General features: G+C 40.5%; 1 protein-coding gene across 2 annotated transcripts in view; it reads right to left on the reverse strand.

The window, feature by feature from the left end:
* The window catches only part of PCCA (propionyl-CoA carboxylase subunit alpha), a 1,119,575-nt gene that overhangs the window by 117,820 nt on the left and 979,443 nt on the right, over window positions 1-22,312 (reverse strand). For both annotated transcript variants that reach the window (XM_056555680.1, XM_056555679.1), the window contains exon 21: window positions 314-367. In XM_056555680.1, coding sequence (XP_056411655.1) covers window positions 314-367 — 54 coding nt within the window. The remainder of the gene's footprint in view (window positions 1-313; window positions 368-22,312) is intronic.

Raw genomic sequence — 22,312 nt, forward strand, 5'->3', positions numbered from 1 at the left:
TTCTGCTCACAATGATGCAAATATACAAGTTTTTGCATATGCAGTCTTGTGGGATACTTGCACAGCACGTATTTTGGAGTTTAAATAAAAAAAGGCCCTCAGGCTTTCATCAGTGTGCAGGTATCCTAACAGTACAGAAACCGTGTTCTTTTGTGTCCACAACAGTTATACTCCTTTAACCCCAAGAGGTGGACATCTATAGACTATAGTATGGGGTCTAGAAGCTATAGACTCTTGTAATTAAATGTTATTATTTGTTACACTCTATGCAAACAAGCACTCCTTCAGTCAAGCAGTACAAAATTGTACTCACCACTGTGCCCAAGAACTGAATGCTAATATTCCCAGCTGCGTCACGACTAAGGCACTTAATGGGAGAAAAAAAAAAAATAGATGAAGCATTAACTTAGTACATAAAAGGTTTGACAAATATAATACATATCAGTAAACACATTGACAGCTAAAAAACCAAACCAATAATCAAGAATAAAAACTAGACATCAGACTCTGTCAATACACCTTCATCTGCTGTCAGACAAACAGTTCTCTCTCCTATTCACCCCATACACATGAATGTTCAGCTCAGGCAAAAAGTTTGTCTGTTATAAATGTTAAAGGAGGTAAACTGCTGCCGAACTGCTCTGGTGTTGGCTTATCTCCAAACAGACAAAAGAGCTGGACAATTGAATTCCAATATGTCCGACCCTAGTTGGCTGGTATAGCAGGTCAACATTCACACCTAATCCATAAAAAATTTTCAGCAGTTGTATGGATTCAGTGTGGAAAATCCACAGCATATGAATCATGTGTGCCTATACCTTAGAAAAGAATGTTTAAATCAGAAAATGACCTAATTTTTAAAACACGTTTTATGTTAAACATTTATTTTAAGAAATTTTGATGATTTTCATTAAAATATAAAACTTTCCCTTTATAATATTGGTTATGAGCTATTAACCCCCACCCCACCCTTTATATATTAATCATATGTACTTCAGTTTTAAACAGTGCTGTAATTTAAATTAAAACTTTCTATTAACCCAATCCTGCTGCAGTGACTTTTGTGTTTTCCCGTATATTCATTTTTTCTGCCTAAAATCCATGACATTAACCCCTTAAGGACGCAGGACGTAAATGTACATCCTGGTGAGGTGGTACTTAACGCACCAGGACGTACATTTACGTCCTAAGCATAACCGCGGGCATCTGAGCGATGCCCGTGTCATGCGCGGCTGATCCCGGCTGCTGATCGCAGCCAGGGACCCGCCGGCAATGGCCGACGCCCGCGATCTCGCGGGCGTCCGCCATTAACCCCTCAGGTGCCGGGATCAATACAGATCCCGGCATCTGCGGCGGTTCGCGATTTAAATGAACGATCGGATCGCCCGCAGCGCTGCTGCGGGGACCCGATCATTTATAACGCCGCACGGAGGTCCCCTCTCCTTCCTCCGTGCGGCTCCCGGCATCTCCTGCTCTGGTCTGTGATCGAGCAGACCAGAGCAGGAGATGACCGATAATACTGATCTGTTCTATGTCCTATACATAGAACAGATCAGTATTAGCAATCATGGTATTGCTATGAATAGTCCCCTATGGGGACTATTCAAGTGTAAAAAAAAATGTAAAAAAATGTAAAAGTAAAAGTAAAAAAAAAGTGAAAAATCCCCTCCCCCAATAAAAAAGTAAAACGTCAGTTTTTTCCTATTTTACCCCCAAAAAGCGTAAAATTTTTTTTTAGACATATTTGGTATCGCCGCGTGCGTAAATGTCCGAACTATTAAAATAAAATGTTAATGATCCCGTACGGTGAACGGCGTGAACGAAAAAAAATAAAAAAAGTCCAAAATTCCTACTTTTTTAATACATTTTATTAAAAAAAATTTATAAAAAATGTATTAAAAGTTTTTTATATGCAAATGTGGTATTAAAAAAAAGTACAGATCATGGCGCAAAAAATGAGCCCTCATACCGCCGCTTATACGGAAAAATAAAAAAGTTAGAGGTCATCAAAATAAAGGGATTATAAACGTACTAATTTGGTTAAAAAGTTTGTGATTTTTTTTAAGCGCAACAATAATATAAAAGTATAGAATAATGGGTATCATTTTAATCGTATTGACCCTCAGAATAAAGAACACACGTCACTTTTACCATAAATTGTACGGTGTGAAAACAAAACCTTCCAAAATTAGCAAAATTGCGTTTTTCGTTTTAATTTCCCCACAAAAATAGTGTTTTTTGGTTGCGCCATACATTTTATGATATAATGAGTGATGTCATTACAAAGGACAACTGGTCGCGCAAAAAACAAGCCCTCATACTAGTCTGTGGATGAAAATATAAAAGAGTTATGATTTTTAGAAGGCGAGGAGGAAAAAATGAAAACGTAAAAATTAAATTGTCTGAGTCCTTAAGGCCAAAATGGGCTGAGTCCTTAAGGGGTTAAAGGGGGTTATCCTGTCAAAAAGTTTTTTTTTATATATCAACTGGCTCCAGAAAGTTAAAAAGATTTGTCAATTACTTCTATTAAAAAATCGTAATGATTTCAGTACTTATGAGCTGCTGAAGTTGAGTTGTTCTTTTCTGTCTAAGTGCTCTCTGATGATACCTGTCTTGGGAGCTGTCCAGAGTAGAAACAAATCCCCATAGCAAACCTCTTCTACTCTGCGCATTTCCCGAGACAAGCAGAGATGTCAGCAGAGATCACTGTTTCCAGACAGAAAAGAACAACTCAACTTTAACAGCTGATAATTATTGGAAGGATTAAGATTTTTTGATAGAAGTAATTTACAAATGTTTAAATTTCTGGAGCCAGATCATATAAAACATTTTTTTCTCCTGGAATACCCCTTTAACAAAGGAGTATTAGGGCTTATTTTTTGAGGGGCACGTTGTACTTTGCATTGACATGCTTCAAGTTTATATATAAAGTAAAACAAAAGAAATTATGTTTGGTGAGGTCAGTGAAATTACAAAGATACCAATTTAATATAGATTTGTTTTTACTTAATCCTGTCTATCTTTAGCAGAAATATCAGTTTAGTACTAAACAGGACAGCAAACAACTAAGCAAGCACACAGCAAACTATCCCAAAGAGGGAGAGATATACAAGAAAGGTTACACTACACTCTTCTATGTGAGAGAAGTCAGTGGAGGATAGCCAAGATTAAAACCAGTTCCTTCCATCACTTAAACCCCATTCCTAGTACAACCCCAACTTTTACTCTGCCAGCCTACAAAGAGTAAGAGTCATAGCAGGGGACCGGGCGCAGGGTTTACATGTACGCCCCTGGTCCTTAAGAGATTAAAAGATGAAAGAAGCAATCAAATTGGTAGCTATGGGCAAATGCACCACTCTTTCTCTGCACAGGTTTTGATAAATCTCCCCCTTAGTCTCTATTATAATCCTTTGAAAAAAGTTTATATGATAGACACCAAACCACTGTGCTACTCGAATGTCAGACAAGTAGGACGCGTTTTGAGCGTATGCTCGCTGTTGATCACCAATGCACCTTTGTGTAACTTCTCCCTTAAAGGGGTACTCCGCCCCTGGCATCTTATCCCCTATCCAAAGGATAGACTTGTATTGACGGGGGCGGGCCGTGACGTCACGAGGGGCGGAGCTGTGACGTAACGATGCTCCGGCCCCTGTATTGCCCGTCATTACGTGCAGAGCGATCTCGCTCTGCGCAGTAATGATAGCGGGGTGCCACAGCAGCGATCCCCGGGGTCCCCAGCAGCGGGACCCCGGCGATCTGACATTTTATCCCCTATCCTTTGGATAGGGGATAAGATGTCTAGGGGCGGAGTACCCCTTTAAGTGGAAATTCAACCAAATGGAAGAGTGACAAACCAACTTAAAGAATAAAACTGATAAAACATTTGTGTTTTTCTGGGATATGACAGGTACTCTTTAAGCAGACTTTTTTTTTTTTACAAAAAGTGTAACTTTTTTTTTTTTTTTTTAAGTAGTACAATAAAACAAAAAAGTATGTAAAAATGGGTAATGCAATTGTACCGTAAAGTGCATTGCCTAAAAATCCTCCCCCCCCCAAAAAAAGTATTTTTTTTTCAAAAGGGACTACTTCACCCTATCTTTATTACAAGTAGACAGAACATTTACACAGTGCCTCAGGAAAGTTATTAACACTATATAGGTTAGTGCTTCTTCTCTCCTCAACCATCCCAATGTACCTGCAGTGTGGGGAAGCTGGTTAGTGGGAAAAATGTTAGGGGTAGTAATCCTTTTATCCAGGGTTAATGGCTTGCATCTTAAAGGGGTTATCCAGGAAAAAACATTTTTTTTTATATATCAACTGGCTCCAGAAAGTTAAACAGATTTGTAAATTACTTCTTTAAAAAAATATTAATCCTTTCAGTACTTATGAGCTTCTGAAGTTAAAGGGGTTCTCCGGTGCTTACACTTCTTTTCCCCCTTCCAAAGGATAGGGGATAAGATGCCTGATCGCGGCACCCTGTTTGTAATCAGTCCCCAGAGCGTGTTCGCTCTGGGACTGATTACAAATGGGGTGCCGTGTGCATGATCCCGGGGGTCCCCAGCGGCGGGACTCCCGCGATCAGGCATCTTATCCCCTATCCTTTGGATGGGGGAAAAGATGTGTAAACACCAGCGAACCCCTTTAAGGTTGTTCTTTTCTGTCTAAGTGCCCTCTGATGACACCTGTCTCGGGAACCGTCCAGTTTAGAAGAGGTTTGCTATGGGGATTTGCTTCTAAACTGGGCGGTTCCCGAGACACGTGTCATCAGAGAGCACTTAGACAGAAAAGAACAACCTTAACTTCAGAAGCTCATAAGTACTGAAAGGATTAAGCCAGTTGATAAATAAAAAAAAGATTTTTCCTGGATAACCCCTTTAATGCCTAGAGACACCCTTGGGCTACAATCCAGCAGTCAACAATCTTTATCAGTATAAGTAATCCTGCTATTTAAAAAAATTCTGTATACTTATATATTTTAATAATTATTCTGTATGTACAGTACATTATTTATTTTTTTAACCCCTTAATGACATGGCCCATTTTGGCCTTAAAGGGGTATTCCAGCTTTAGACATCTTATCCCCTTTCTAAAGGATAGGGGATAAGATGTCTGATCGCGGGGTTCCGCCGCTGTGACCCCCCCTGTGATCTCCATTCTGCACCCGGCATTCTGTGCCGGGCGCTGCTCCCGGGATGGAGACATGACGTCACGCCACGCCTCTTCGTGACGCCACGCCATTCCCCCTTCATTGATCTCTATGGGAGGGGCTGTCTTTGGATAGGTGATAAGATGCCTAAGGCCGGAATACCCCTTTAAGGACCTGGCCAATTTTTATTTTTGCATTTTTGTTTTTTCTTTCTCTACTAAAAATCCATAACTCTTATTTTTTCACCTACAGACTCATATGATGCTTGTTTTTTGCACGACCAATTGTACTATGTAATGACATCTTTTATTTTACCATAAGATGTGCCTTGAAACAAAAAAATTTATATTTGCAGGCGGAAATTCATAGGTAAACTGCAATTTTGCAACTTTTGAGGGATTTGGTTTTTATGCAGTGCACTTTATGGTAAAAATGATACATTAACTTTATTCTGTAGGTCAATACCCAATACCCAATTTACAGTACAACGTTTTTTATTGTACTACTTAAAAAAAATGCTAACTTTAGGTTAACAAAATTAATATGCATAAAATTGTCCTTTTTTGACCCCTATAACTTTATATTTCCGTAAACGGGAATGTATGAGGGCTCTTTTCTTTTGCGCCATGACCTGTAGTTTCTAATCGGTACCATTTTTGCTTTGATGGGACTTTTTGATGGCTTTTTATCATTATATGATCAGTATTTTTGGTGTTTGATATTTTCTTTTTACATTTACGCAGTTTACCATCAAGGATCATAAACATTATATTTTAATAGTTTGGACATTTACGCACGCAGCGATCCCAAATATGTACATTTATTTATATTTTTTAGGGGAGGTGGTTTTATATCATTTTAGAAATTTGTATTTATTTATTTTTTATACACCGCATAGGGGACTTTGATATGCAATCATTAAATTGCATTTACTGTATAATGCTTTTGCAATGGCATAGCATTATACAGTGTGATCCATTTATATAGCCTGGCTAAACAAGGCTACATCAGTGAATCGGCGATAGGCAAAAGGAGGCAGGGGACCACTCCTCCTCCACTGAGTTACTGCAGATGTTTCACTTTAACGTTAGATGCCGTGATTGGCATTGATCACAGCGTCTAAAGGTTTAATGACTGGCAGCAGTGGGATCACTGCTGCCTGTCATTAACAGTGAGTGTCTGGATACTAATAGTAGCCGGCACTCACTGCTCTTTAGTGAGTGAAGCTTAAAAAGGGGCACTGCGGTAAAATTGTTTTTTTTAATCAACTGGTGTCAGAAAGTTAAACAGATTGGTAACATACTTCTATCTAAAAATCCTAATCCTTCCAGTACTTATCAGCTGCTGTATGCTCCACAGGAAGTTCTTTTCTTTTTAAATTAATTTTATGTCTGACCACAGTGCTCTCTGCTGACACCTCTGTCTGTCTCAGGAACTGTCAAGAGCAGGAGCAAATCCCCATAGCAAACCTATCCTACTCTTGATAGTTCCTGAGACAGACAGAGGTGTCAGCCGAGAGCATTGTGGTCAGACAGAAAATAAATTTAAAAAGAAAGGAACTTCCTGTGGATCACAGAGCAGCGGATTAGTACTGGAAGGGTTAAGATTTTTAAATAGAAGTAATTTACAAATCTGTTTAACTTTCTGGCACTAGTTGATAAAAAAAAAAAAAAAATTGTTTTCCACCGGAGTACCCCTTTAAGGATTCAGGGCATACAGGTACGCCCTGTATGCCCTGGTGAAAAACGTATCCCCTATCCTAAGGATAGGGGATAAGTTTGAGATCGCGGGGGGTCCGACCACTGGGGCCCCCTGCGATCTCTCTGTACGGGTCCCCGGCTCTCGGCCCAGATAGCGGGTGTCGACCCCCGCACGAAGCGGCGGCCGACACGCCCCCTCAATACATCTCTATGGCAGAGCCGGAGATTGCCGAAGGTAGCGCTTCGGCTCTGCCATAGAGTTGTATTGAGGGGGCGTGTCGGCCGCCGCCTCGTGCAGAGGTCGACACGCCCCCTTCCCGCGGGCTGTCGGGGCCCCGTACAGGAGATCGCAGGGGGCCCCAGCGGTCGGACCCCCCGCGATCTGCAACTTATCCCCTATCCTTAGGATAGGGGATAAGTTGCTCACCACTGAGTCACCACTGGACTACTCCTTTAAGTACAAGACACAAGGGCGTATTTGTACACCCTTCTTCCTTAACAGGTTAAATGTAAATTTTTGCATATTGAACAATAAAATGGCAAAAACTATGCATCACAAAGACATCTCAATGCATGGATTGGAATGGATGCAGAGGCATGCATTTTCTGCCTTCCTCTGGATCAACACAGTATGTTACCCCATTCAACCCTTCTTCCTGTGCATTCACACTCAACCAAGGTTCTCATATGTGATTACATTTCTCAGTCTTTCCCCTGGCTTAATGTGACTTTGTACATGGGAATATCAGCCTCAACCAAACGAACCCAGTGAGCAACAGAAGGGACCTTAGGGGCTTCCAATTCTTCCCAGCGTAAAATACCAGTTATCTATAAAGCTGATGGCCACATTGGGTTGGGATCAACTATACCCAGTAGAATTTTTATTGGGGCATAAACATTGGGGAATCACAATACAGTGTTCAAGAAGGTGTGAACATCCAACCAGTAGGCCTGGCACACCTGACATTGCCAGATCATATGACCGAGTACGGCTGGCTCGACTACATCTTGTACAAACATCAGTGGCAAGGAGCTTCATACGGAATAGCCATTGTGGTATGAGGTAAACTCTATGTAGCCATTTAATTTGAATGAGTTGGTCCCTCACACTAATAACTGTGGAGCGCCTTGTAGAGGCTAACTCCTGTGTATGTACAACATTAACAAATTCTGTAAGCGTTACTTTGCTCATAGGCTCATAGAAATAGAAAGTTTAGTTTTTCCTTATTTTAGAAACTATATATAGGATATCAAGGCAAAATATACATCAAAATATATAAAAAATTGTGACAACAAATGGCATTATTTAATGACACATTCATGGGATGGAAAGTACGGTAAATAAAATTTCGTAAAGAAAAATTCCATCATATACATTTATAAAAGGAAACAAGAACATGGATTTTTCCCACAGCTTCTAAAAAATAGAGCCAAATGCCTTTGGAAACTGCAAAGGTGAACAAAGCCCTGAGTACCGACAATGAACACGGAGAGTGCCAAAACAAACAAGGAATGTGCATGATAAGCTGTCAGTACGTGGCAAGATGAAAAAGAAAACAATAGACCTTTTATCATTTTATTAGCACTCCACCCTAATTAGTGGACTTTTGACTATTGTGTTACATTTTGCTCAAAGCTAAGAGAGGTTGCTCATGTCATTTGAGGATGTCATTTATTCAGTCTCTTTTCTTTCAGGGAAGGGCATGTGGTAAAAAACGAAAACTTAATTCAATGAATGCGTGACCTAATCATGAAAAGTAAGCACAGATAATAAGCCTGGTTTGCCCTGCTTGTTTCAGCTGACAAAGTCAGAACAGTAGCACCCCACTAAAAGAAGAGTTGTAGAGTGAGTATTGCCTTAGTTCATTCTAAATAAAAGGCATTTGTTATGGATGGACACAAGTGAGTCTCCTGCTAAACAACAGCCTCACAGAACAAGGTGGTCTTCTTTGCACAACAGGACCAGATAATTGGAGCACCTTTTAATTCTGCATATAAAAGGCTTGATCTCTGCTCATTCACTAAGGAAGGGCACAGATATACAACACAGAGACACAGTGCAGCTGTTTCTGAAAAGACACAGAAGTATGTTACATTTAACTGTGCCCAAATCTTAAAATTCAACTCTTAAATTGACAGTGACATTGAGGAGAAGAGAGACAGACAAAAGGATGTCAAGATAAAAGAATGGGGAAGAAAGATGAATGCAATAAATAAAATGTGAATGCTTAGTGCTTATTAAAAGCAAGGTTATACAATGTCACAGAATATCACAGTAGTAACTTATACCTAAAGAAAAATGTCTAAAAGTAAAATAAAAATAAAACAAAACAAAAACAAAAAGAAAAAAAAAACCCCGCAAAAAGCAAAACACCTTTCTATATTAAAGATAACCAGTAACACTAAAAGGGGAAACAAGTGACAAAATCTCTACTTTTTATTACTTTTCAGTACCACTTATGTCCACATGTACCGGAACTGATCGCTACTAAAATAGTCTTGAATTCACAATGATTGGCAAGTAGCCCAAGGCTATAATAATGTTTAAAGGGCATCCATCTACCTGAAATCTAGTCCAATTGCAGCCAAGGTTACTATTAAGTCCAACACTCTGGAGTTCAAGAGGGGTTTACATAGCAAATACACAAGTTAGTTCTGTCATCTAGGCTAATCGAAACAGAAAATATGTGTCTTAATTGGTTAAAAAATTGGTTAAAGATTTTTGATATTCATATAAAGCATACGTTTCATATTAAAGAAAAAATAATAATGTATATATGTTACTCACTAGGTCATGTAGATGCTTTACATGTCTTTTTTATGTGTCTAGCTTATGTATTTGGTTCACAAATCCTTGTGTTCTGCTGTTTACTCATTCTGACATCCACTGCACAGGCAGGGGTGTGTCTGAGGCAAACACTAAGCCCACCCTCACTCTCCATGCATTCACTTCTGCCCTAAGTCTGCTTATGCTATGCTGGGTCTCTTCAGACAGGATTCTCATAGACAGGACAGGAGTGAGCACAGAGGAGTGCTAGTCCCTCCCTCACTTCCTGTGCTTAAGCTGGGCCAAAGATTATGCAAATATGTTCTGTTTTTTTTTTTTTTCAAGTGAAAGGTTAAGGTTTTGCAGAGATGTACAACATAAAAAGTTTTTGATTCTGATTTTTTTATTTAAACCAAATAAAAGTATTAACATAAAAACAGTGTACCATTATATAAAGCATAAGAGCAATATTAATTGGGTTTTAGGAGGGGGTCCAGGTGTATGAAGATCAGCGTAGGGCACATACAGACAATCCACCATCTATGTCCTAAATAGTTTGTATCAAAAGAGGAGACCCTTTGAAACCTCAGGTAGTGAAAGATCCTCAGGGGTCCATGGACACAATGGATGTCTGGAGACTGTGATCCAGGCTATGACTCTAATATCTATTCCAAAGGATTTATTAAGGATTAAATTGGACAACACATTTCAAGGGTCCAGGCCTCTTCATGAGGTCTGTAATCATAATCAATTTGATTGCAGACCTGACAAAGGGGGCTGGACCCTTGAAACGCATTGTCCAATTTAATCCTTAATAAACCTTTGTTTATATATATCTTTTCCGGTTACTCAGGAATTCAAAGCCAAAGTCAATGCCAGTGAAGCTGCCTCCAGATGCCCATTGTTTTCAAGGATGTCCGAGGATTAAAGGGGTGGAAAACAAGTGGAAAACTACTTTTTTTCAAATCAACTGGTGCCAGAAAGTTAAACAGCTTTGTAAATGACTTCTATTTAAAAATCTTAATCCTTCCAGTACTTTAGAGCTGCTCTATTCTCCACAGGAAGTTGTGTTTCTTTCTGGAATTATTTTCAGTCTGGCCACAGTGCTCTCTGCTGACACCTCTGTCCATGTCAGGAACTGTCCAGAGTACAAGCAAATCCCCATAGCAAACATATGCTGCTCTGGACAGTTCCTGATACGGACAGAGGTGTCAACAGAGAGCACTATGGCCAGACTGAAAGAACTGCAGAAAGTAATACAACTTCCTGTGGAGCATACAGCAGCTGATAAGTACTGGAAGGATTAAGGATTTTTAAATAGAAGTCATTTACAAATCTGTTTAACTTTCTGGCACCAGTTGATTTTAAAATTTTGTTTGGGTAACGGCACTTAGAAAGCCTTTTCTGTGCGTTTTTTATATTTGGACTAAATAGTTCATAAATGGTGGATTGTCCGTAAGGGCCCTATGGTAAGTGTTGGAGATGAAGTATGCAAATTAGTCTCCGAAAATGTGTTCAAAAACATTAAAATTCCCTGCAAAGATTTGGGGCCACCCTTGGCAGTATATTTTCCTCCCATACCATTACAGACTATTCGAGATTAGTCGCTTTTCCAATGTCATGTATGCTGACTCGTTTTTGAGTTATGTTTAAAGTTTGCACAGAAAGCTTTGCTATAACCATGAACCCCAAAGCATTGGCCAATTTTTTTTTCTGATAACTGTATATGAAAGCACAATAGACTGCACTTTTAGATACAGTAATACACTGCAAAACAATCCAAAAACATACAGCTCAGTTTAATTCTTTTGTTACAGAGACCATGTATGTCACTGTATGGATACAGTCACATATATCCATGCCTTCCTGGGAATTTTGGAATACTTTTAATTTATACTTCTAATAGGGAAATCAGATGAGATTTGATCAGTCTGTCCCATTCCAACAAGGGGCTAAATGGATACAAACTCATAAAAATTAGCTTGCTAACAACAATTTAAGGCTAAGGCTATACTGAGATTTTTTTTCTAGTTCTACGGATAGCACAATAGATCGAAAACTTTTCTGCAAAGAAATTCTACTTATGTAAAAAACTTTGTGATATAAAAATGTGTATAAAGTATATAAGCTTAGTGCCTCCAAATCATTAAATACATGATGCATATGAGGCAAACATAAACCTGTACAGCTTGATTTATTTGTGCCTGACTCACCACAAATGTCAATTAACAGATTAAAAATATATGGAAATTAGAGGGAGTATGACACACAGATATATATTTAGACTAATAGTAATTATTTATTCCTCTAATATCAGTGTAACCTCTAACCAGTTCATGACTAATTAATATAATCTTTGATCTTCTAAATAAGCAGATGACTGAGTGCAGCTCCTCCTAACTTAGCTCCCTTTGCCACAGAAAATTAGTTCCACCTAGTTAGATATCAATGACTTATTCACTGTGCGCAGAGTACGATCTGCTTAGCAGAAGGGGCTTGAAATGGGTGACTACCTTCATTGGACTTGAAACATAAATGAGCTTTCTAACACAAAAAAGGGACATCATTATTTGATTTTTTTTCTATATGCTGCTTATAATGGCCTAGTTGAAATAGCTACCAGCTGTGTCCAGGTGGATTACAAATGTGAACTCCTACAAACAAGCCTAGTCTACTGTTGGTGTTGCCTCATTCAAGTTACCACCAGGAGATCTGAGACTCACACACACACACACATATATATATATATATATATATATAAATATATTCCAAGAAGCAGCAGCACACAAACGAAATTGTGTCAAAAAGATGAAGGTTTATTCCATAGAACCAGTGAACAAAATTGCGAGCAACGTTTCTGTGACCTCACGCCACCGTTCTCAAGTGATAACGGTGACATGAGGTCACAGAAACGTTGCTCGCAATTTTGTTCACTGGTTCTATGGAATAAACCTTCACGTTTTTGACACAATATCGTTTTTGTGCTGCTGCTTCTTGGAATTTATGTGAAGTGGATCCTCTAACCCGGGCTCCCATACAGCTTGCACCTTATCTCCATTTTCTATTTTTTGGAGTGCTGCTCTACTGGATGTGTGTATATATATATATATATATATATATTTTATATTTATATATGTGTGTGTGTGTGTGTGTGTGTGTGTAAGTTTAGTGGGCAAATTATAAAGTGATATAAATACTAGATAAATATTAAATTATAAAAATATCCAAGTGTCATAAGAATGAATAAGTAATCAGCTGGGACCCCAACAGTGTTGGATTAGCAACTTCGGGGGGTTAGTGAAGTGAGCAACTATGATTTTTTTTATAGCTAGTCTGTAACCCCATCAGGATTAAATGAACGCCCTCCTCGTTTTACAGGTGATGCTTGAAAAATTAGAATATCGTGCAAAAGTTCCATTATTTCAGTAATGCAACTTAAAAGGTGAAACTAAAATATGAGAGAGACTCATTACAATGCAAAGCAAGATAGTGCAAGCCGTTATATGTCATAATTGTGATGATTATGGCTTACAGCTCATGAAAACCCCAAATCCACAATCTCAGAAAATCAGCATAGTGTGAAAAGGTGCAATATTCCAGGCTCAAAGTGTCCCACTCTAAGCATCTAATTAAGCCATAACCCCTGCAAAGGGTTCCTGAGCCTTTAAATGGTCTCTCAGTCTGATTCAGTAGCAAACATAATCATAGGAAAGACTACTGACCTGACAGTTGTACAGAAAACCATCATTGGCACCCTCCATAAGGAGGGAAAGCCTCAAAAGGTAATTGCAAATGAAGCAGGATGTTCCCAAAGTGCTGTATCAAAGCACAATAATAGAAAGTTATGTGGAAGGGAAAAGTGTGGAAAAAAAAAAGGTACACAAACAGCATGGATGACCACAGCCTGGAGAGGAATGTCAGGAAAAGGCCATTCTAAAGTATTGGGGACTTTCACAAGGAGTAGACTGAGGCTGGAGTCAGTGCATCAAGAACCACCACAAACAGATTGATACTGGTCATGGGCTTCAAATGTTGTATTCCTCTTGTCAAGCCGCTCCTGATCATAAAAACAACATCAGTAGCGTTTTACCTGGGCTAAAGAAAAACAGAACTGGTCTGTTGCTCCGTGGTCTAACGTCCTCTTTTCTGATGAGAGCATATTTTGCATCTCATTTGGAAACCAAGGACCCAGATTATGGTGGAAGAATTAAGAGGCACACACTACAAGATGATTGAAGTTTCCACAGTCTATGTTTATTTGGGGAGCCAAGTCATCTGCTGGTGTTGGTCCACTGTGCTTCATTAATTACAGGGTCAACCAGGAGATTTTGGAGCACTTCATGCTTCCTTCCGCAGACGAGCTTTATGGGGATGCTGACTTCCTTTTCCAGCAGGACTTGGCACCTGCCCACACCGCCAAAAGCACCAAAACCTGGTTCAATGACCATGGGATTACTGTGCTTGATCGGCCAGCAAACTCGCCTGACCTGAACCCCATAGAGAATCTATGGGGCATTGCCAAGCGAAAGATGAGAGACATGAGACCAAACAATGCAGTAGAGCTGAAGGCCGCTATTGAAGCATCCTGAAGGAATCTGTAGGCGCTATATAAATAAATAAATAAATCCTGGTTTCCATAACACCTCAGCAGTACCACAGGCTGATAGCTTCCAGGCCACGCCGCATTGAGGCAGTAATTGCTGCAAAAGGGGCCCAAACCAAGTACTGAGTACATATGCATGCTTATACTTTTCAGAGGTCTGATATTGTTCTATGTACACAACTTGTTTTCTTGATTGCATGTCATATTCAAATTTTCTGAGATTGTGGATTTGGGGTTTTCATTAGCTGCAAGCCATAATCATCACAATTTTGACAAATCACGGCTGAACTATCTTGCTTTGCATGTAATGAGTCTCATATATTAGTTTTACCTTTTAAGTTGAATTACTTAAATAATTGTACTTTTGCACGATATTCTAATTATTTGAGTATCACCTATATAAAGTGCACTCAGAAGCTGGGCACACTTCATTTCCAGTGGGTCTGGTTGCAGCCAGTAGCCAGAATGTGAGAGGGTGACTCAGCCCTTTTCAGTGCTTGAGCATCACAGCCCCATTACATTCAATTGGCTGACACCCACCCCTACCATTGGTTACTGCGGGGGCTGGGGTGTGTGCGCGTGTGTCACTCGACCTATATATTCATTCCCAAACACCGTTTATTGCAGTGCGACTTCGGCTACCACAGCAAGAGGATGTCTTGCTGTGATAGCCGAAGCTTCATCGGGGGCTCGCGCTCGCTTCGCAGTGGCTGACAGTTGACCCATTCCCTGCCATGGAGACCTAAACCCACGGGGGGAATCATGATAGCACTGCAGCAGACATGTTACTAATTTCCCTGTCATTTGGACTGTGTGCCCACGCTGGGAATCAGCGTTATGGCTGACATGTTACTAATTCCCTCGCCATGGGGACCATTCGCCCGCGGGGAGAAATCAGTGTATCTGCGCAGCGGCTGACAGTTAACCCGTTCCCCGCCATGGGGACCATGCGTCCATGGGGGAATCATGATAGCACTGCAGCAGACATGTTACTAATTCCACTGCCATGGGGACCATGCGCCCACGGGGGGAATCAGTGCTGCGGCTCAATTGTAACTCATTCTCCGCCATGGGGGACCGTGCGCTCGTGGGGGGAAGCCACAAGCGCTGATATTCCCCCCCGCGGGGACATGGTCCCCATGGTGGGGATAAAGTTATACGTCAGCCACCGCTCTAATTCCCCCGTGGGCGCATGGTCCCCATGGCGGGGAACAGGTTAATTGTCAGCGCTGATATAATGATTCTCCCCGCAGTCGCACGGTCTCCATGGCGGGGGGATTACAAACATGTCAGGCGCAGCTATTGTCAGCGCTGATATCATGATTCCCCCCATGGACACATGATCCCCATGGCGGGAAAGGGGTTAACTGTCAGCCGCTGCGCTGATACACTGATTCTCCCTGCGAACGCATGGTCCCCATGGCAGGGGAATTAGTAACATGTCTGTCGCAGTTCTATCGTGAATGGGTTAACTGTCAGCTGCTGCGCTTATACACTGATATTCCTCGTGGGCGCTGTGTCCCCATGGCAGGGAATGTGTTACATGTCAGCCACAACGCCTGGTCAGCTGAGAGAACTAGCTGAGAGGATTGCTTATTTCATTTTTAAAAAGGCCTCTGAAAAATAAACGAAACAATCTGATTGTTTGCTAAGGCAATTACACCATTCTTTCTCTACACAAGTTTTGATAAATCTCCCCCATAGTCCAGAATTGTTGATTTTTGGTCACTTCATACAGCAGAAAAAAATAAAACCACAACAAGAGATCATAAAGTCCTATCAATACAAATCTGGTTGAAATAAAAGTACAGATCATTGTGCAATTTAAGCTAATTTACATACAAAAAGTTATAATGCATATTTGTATTTGAAAGCAGTTAAATAAAACAAAACCTATATTAATTGTATGGACCTACAGACAAAAGATAATGGGGGAGATTTATCAAAACCTGTGCAGAGGAAAAGTTGCTGAGTTGCCCATAGCAACCAATCAGATTGCTTTTTCATTTTTGAAAAAGCCTCTGATAAATGAAAGAAGCAATCTGATTGGTTTCTATGGGCAAGTCAGCAACTTTTCCTCTGGACAGGTTTTGATAAATTTACCCCCATGTGTCATTGTTATCGAAAAGTGACTAGAAATAGGAGGCACCAAAATTTGAAATTTTGCTTTTTCCCCCCGTTCAATTCTGCCCCAAAATATATATTTTTGATTTCACTGTAAATTTTGTGATAATATGAGTGAAGTTATTCTAAAGTACAATTATTGGGAGAAAAAAAAGCCCTAATATGGGTCCGTAGGTGAAAAATCTAAAGAGTTATGGCTATTATAAGTAGAGGAGAAAAAAAAACAAAAGTGCAAAAATGAAAAATCTCAATATCCTCAAGAGTTTAAATAAATTGATCCAAAAATGTTTTAATCTATTAATTTACATCTACATGGCAATGTGACTAAGGATATCAGAGGAAGTATTATGTGTGTGGTCACTTGCCTTTAATTAATTGTATTAGGGTTCAGGGACCTTTGGGTCATGTGATACCCAGAGTTCACTGGGTTCATAACAAACAGGTTCTGCTGACCAATGAGCTTTGTCCCATCCCCTTAATATATAAGGGGCTGCTGCCGCTAGACTCTCTCTCTTGAGACCTGTACATGAAAGCAAGCACAACTAATCATCTCAGCACCAATTCAAGCCAGGCCCAAAGCCTAGGAATCTGCAGCCACTAAACGTGAGCTACTCAAGCTCAAATTACTGAATCCTGTGTGACTACTAGAAACTCAAATTTCCTAAAAATAGTAGCACAGTGGCCAGCAATCAAAGCTCATTGATCCGGAGTCCCAGCAAGCCTGTGAGGAACCTGTATCCCGGTTCACTCGTAAAAGACTGTTGTTACATTCCGTTGCATAAAATATACAGTAAAGTTACTTCAAGTTTACTTCAGAAAATCTGCTGTGGACATTCTGTTATTTCTCCCTGCCGTTTGTGGGACGGTTGGCGGTAGGACCATAACATTGAGGAAACCGCACCCTGGCGTCACAACAATTAAGGGTTTACAACAATATACCCTACACTATCACCAGCACCACCCTGCCACCACATGTGTCTTTCATGCAGGTCTTCAAAGATTACTGACAATAGTGACAAAATGAGAAGAACCTATTAAATTACTGGTATCACAACTCGCTATACAGGATTGTCTCATCTCTGCCATAGGTAATCCCATTAAATCAATAATAATGGTACAGGTATCCCTGGCAACTACCCTAGTGCATAAGCAACAGCTAGTGTCCAAGACTTTTACTGACAGGGATCTGATTATTTTAGTGCTGTGTCACACAGAAGGAGTGCCATCAAAGACGGCACACAGGATAACAGACTGCCAAAAAAGGACTGAGCCAGTAGCTGGTTTAAAGGAGTATTCCAGCGCAAAATAATTTTTCCCCTATCCAAAAGGATAGGAGATACGTTATAGATTGCGGGGGTTCGAGCGCTGGGGCCCCCTAGGATCTCCTGGACGAGGCCGCGGCAGTCTGCAGGAAGTGAAGTTTCATCCCTAGCAGAAAGCCAAGGCAGATACGCCCCCTCCATGTATCTCTATGGGGTACATGGAGGGGGCGTTTCGGCCGCCGCGTCATGCGGGGATGGAAAGCCCCCTTTCCAGCATACTGCTGCCGCCCCGTCCAGGAGATCCCGGGGGCCCCCAGCGCTTGGACCCCCCGCGATATATAACTTATCCCCTATCCTTGCACTACAGATATCCTTAAATTTTTGTGTTATGTATGTGTTTTATTTGGTATATACTGTATTTTTCACTATTAGAATCCTAAGGTTTCCAGGATTGCATCAAGTCTATATTATAAATGCAACATTGGGTCTAGGTGGGAAAAACATTGATATGGTTTTAGGAAAAGGAGGATTTTGGATGATAATGGAGTAGATCATTGATTTGTTAGGCCCCTTTCACACTACAGATATCATCCTGCTTTCTTACTGCCGTTATTGTACAATAACGGATGAAAAATACACGGAAGCAATAAATGGTAATAATGGATGATAACTGAAGACCATCATCCGTTATTTTTAATTTTTTCTTTCTTAAAAAACCTGATGTTGTTCATCCGTTATCATCCGTTATTACCAGTTTCATAAATTTTTTTAATCAGGCACAAAAAACGGATGTTAAAAAACCTGACAATAACTGATGATAACGGAGGTTTATTTTTTTAACATCCAGTTCCCATAGACTTCAATGTTCGATTTTAACGCCCGATTTTTCACAATTTTTTTTGCCAGACAAAAAATTAGTGCATGCACCGTCTTTTATGGCAGCAAAAATAACTCACAGTAAAAACAGACATACCTGACGCAAAAAGATGTTCAAAAAATCCAATTGACGTGAATGGGATTTTTTGCCGGTCATTTTCAGGACTTTTTGACGGGAGTAAAAACTGAGGTTTTTTACAGGATGATACCTGTAGTGTGAAAGGGGCCTTAGACTGAAAACAATATGTATCCAGATACTCCAGTAACTATATGGGTATATGATAAATGCCTACATGACCTAAGGCAACTTTAACCCTTTAACGACCACTGACGTAAATGTACGTCTTGGTTTGGCGGTACTTCGCGCACCAGGACGTACATCTACGTCCTGTGTATGACCGCGAGCATCAGAGCGGTGCTCGCATCATACACCGCAGGTTCAGGCTGCTATAAGCAGCCGAGGACCCGCCGGTAATGGCGGACATCAGCGATCGCGCGGATGTCCGCCATTAACCCCTCACGGCATCTGCAGCAATGCACATGTTAAAATAGAAAATAGGATCGCACGCAGCGCTGCCGTGGCGATCCGATCATCTGTGATGGCGGACGGAGGTCCCCTCACCTGCCTCCGTTCGTCTTCCGGTGTCTCCTGCTCTGGTCTGAGATCGAGCAGACCAGAGCAGAAGATAGCCGATAATACTGATCAGTGCTATGTCCTATGTATAGCACTGAACAGTATTAGCAATCAAATGACTGCTATAGATAGACCCCTATGGGAACATAAAAAGTGTAAAAAAAAAGTTGAAAAATGTAAAAATAAAAAGTAAACAATTAAAATTGTCCGTTTTTCCCATTTTACCCCCAAAAAGCATACATTTTTTTTAATAAACATATTTGGTACCACTGCATGTGTAAATGTCCAAACTATGAAAATATAATGTTAATGATCCTGTACGGTAAAATGTGTAAACGTAAAAAATAAAAAAAAGTCCAAAAATGCTTTTTTTGTGTCACATTTTATTCCCAAAAAATGTTATAAAAAATTATCTAAAAGTTTTATATACGCAAATGTGGTATAGATAAAAAGTACAGATGACGGCGCAAAAAATGAGCTCTCATACTGCCCTATATACAGAAAAATGAAAAAGTTATAGGTGGTCAAAATAGGGCAATTTTCGATTACTGATTTTGTAAAAAAAAAAAAAGTTTTTGATTTTTTTTAAGCGGTACAAAAATCTAAAAGTATCTAGGCATGGGTATCATTTTAATTGTATTGACCCACAGAATAAAGAACACGTCATTTCTACCATAAAGTGTACAGTGTAAAAACGAAACCCTCCAAAATGTGCAAAATTGTGGTTTTCATTTAAATTTCCTCCCTAAAAAATTTTTTGGGGGGTTCGCCGTACATTTTATGGTAACATGAGAGGTTTCAATACAAAGTACAATTGGTCATGCAAAAAACAAGCCCTTATATGGGTCTGTAGATGGAAATATAAAAGAGTTATGGATTTTAGAAGGCAAGAAGGAAAAAACAAAAATGCAAAAATAAAATTGGCCTCGTCCTTAACCCCTTAATGACGCAGGACGTATATTTACGTCCTGCGCCGGGTCCCTATGGGACCTATAACACTGCAAAAAAAAAAAGTGTTAAAAAAAGTGTTAATAAAGGTCATTTAACTCCTTCCCTAATAAAAGTTTGAATCACCCCCCTTTCCCCATAAAAAAATAAATAAAACAGTGTAAATAAAAAAGAAAATAAACAATATGTTTATTCAAAATCGTAATGACCGGCGATACAGGGGCCGGAGTATTGTGACGTCACGGCTCCACCCCCTTGTGACGTCACAGCCCGCCCCCTTAATGCAAGTCTATGGGAGGGGGCGTGATGGCCGCCACGCCTCCTCTCATAGACTTTTATTGAGGGGGAAGGCCGTGACGTCACAATGCTCCGGCCCCTGTATTGCCCGTCATTATGCACAGAGTGAGTTTGCAGTGTGCAGTAATGATAGCGGGGTGCTGCAGCCGAGATCCCGGGGGTCCCCAGTGGCAGGACCCAGGCGATCTGACATCTTATCCCATATTCTTTGGATAGGGGCTAAGATGGTAGGGGCGGAGTACCCCTTTAAGGGGTTAAAGGAGCTTTAAAGTATTTTGACAATTTGATATTTGGTTGGTCCCCCCCTCCTGGTGGTGGTACAATGTCAAGGAAGTGAGAAGTGTTAGTGAATTAAGGTAAAAAGGTTAAATAATGTTGTTAAAGAGATTACCCTAAGTGAGTTGTGATCAGTGTTTATAACGAACTCCAGCTTGTTCAAAGACTATGGACACCTTCACATTTTTTTTCCTTAATTGCTTAAAGGGGAACTCTGGTACTTAACTTCTTAAGCGCCTGATCATGTGGGGTGGGGTGGGTTGGGTATTGATGCGTGGGTTTGGCGGGTTCCAACCAATGGGACCCACCACAATCTCCTGCCTTGCGCCTTAGCTCTCCTCATGCATGGGACGGTGGTCAACATGCCCCCTCCATGCATCTCTATGGAAGAGCCAGAGATAAACAAGTAGATTGCTTGTATACAGTATTACAGTATTCTGCTTGATCTGTATTTACTCTCTATAATTGTACACACACTACATGAGTCTCCCTTGTATTTTATAGTCTCTCTCACTCCAGCCTGTGTACTGAGCTGGTTTCTAAGCCCCACCTACCATCTGACAGATTTATCTAACAGCAGCTAAATTTAGGACATTTTAATAGAAACTATTTAGGAAGCTTCTTAATTTTGCAGTTCGGAAACAAGGAGACAATAAAAAAAAAAAAATAAAAAAAAAAAAAAAACAGTGCAAAGGTGTCCATAGCCAGTTCTTCCTACTGCTGGTAAGAAAGCAATGTATAGAAAAATTATCGTACATGTAAATTTTCATGTATTTTTGATTATGGTCAATAAAGAAAAATGACAAATAGGGGAAAAAAAACACTAAATACTAATGAAACTACTTGGTAAATAAAACCTCAGAAGAAGACCCATCCATATCACATCTAGAACACTTTTTCTGTTACTACTTTTCCTCCCAATAGAGTTTAAGAAAGCTGCCCCTCCCCTCTATATGCAGATCACCCACTTATCTGACCAATGCAGATTTTTCAAAGAAGGAAAACACATTGGAATTATATCTACTCTGAAACCTCAGGAGACAGATCTACACTGTGCACATCACCAAACTGGAGCAAGAAGGAGGAGAACAAATGTAAGGGGAAGATGTTGGCAGCATTGTGCCACATCTTTGGAGCTAAGAGAACAGAAGGAGAAACATTTAAAGCTGTTATCGTCATTGGATAGAAGGCAGGAGTAAAGCTGCTAGAGACTGGTGGGAGTGCAGTCCCCATTATGCCACTCTGAAGTGAAGAGCCAGGCTGGGGACTGAGAATGAGAGGTGAGCCATGCTGGAGGCAAGGAATGTGAGGGGGAGCTATGCACTGGACTAGGAATTAGAAGAGAGCCATGCTGTGGACAAAGACTGACAATGGAAACCATCAGGGCTCAAGTCCTGCCGGACCGCATCGGAATGAGGTTCCTGCACTTTTTTCAAAACAGGAACTTCAGTCCCATTGCAGGCGTCCTGCTGGACTGACTGTGTCTGTGCCTATTTACTGTGAAATCGAGATGAGTGACAGGAGGCATCGGCTAAAAAAAATGCGCTCCTCCCATTCACTGAAATGTCCCTTCCCCCTGTGCAACAGAAGCCACTGGCCGGGGCCCCTGCCCCATTTCATAATGCCATACAGATAGGGCATTATGACATTTAGTCCCTTACTAAAAATGTGCCTAGCCG

Source organism: Hyla sarda, chromosome 2, assembly GCF_029499605.1.
Source record: "Hyla sarda isolate aHylSar1 chromosome 2, aHylSar1.hap1, whole genome shotgun sequence".
Taxonomy (NCBI): domain Eukaryota; kingdom Metazoa; phylum Chordata; class Amphibia; order Anura; family Hylidae; genus Hyla; species Hyla sarda.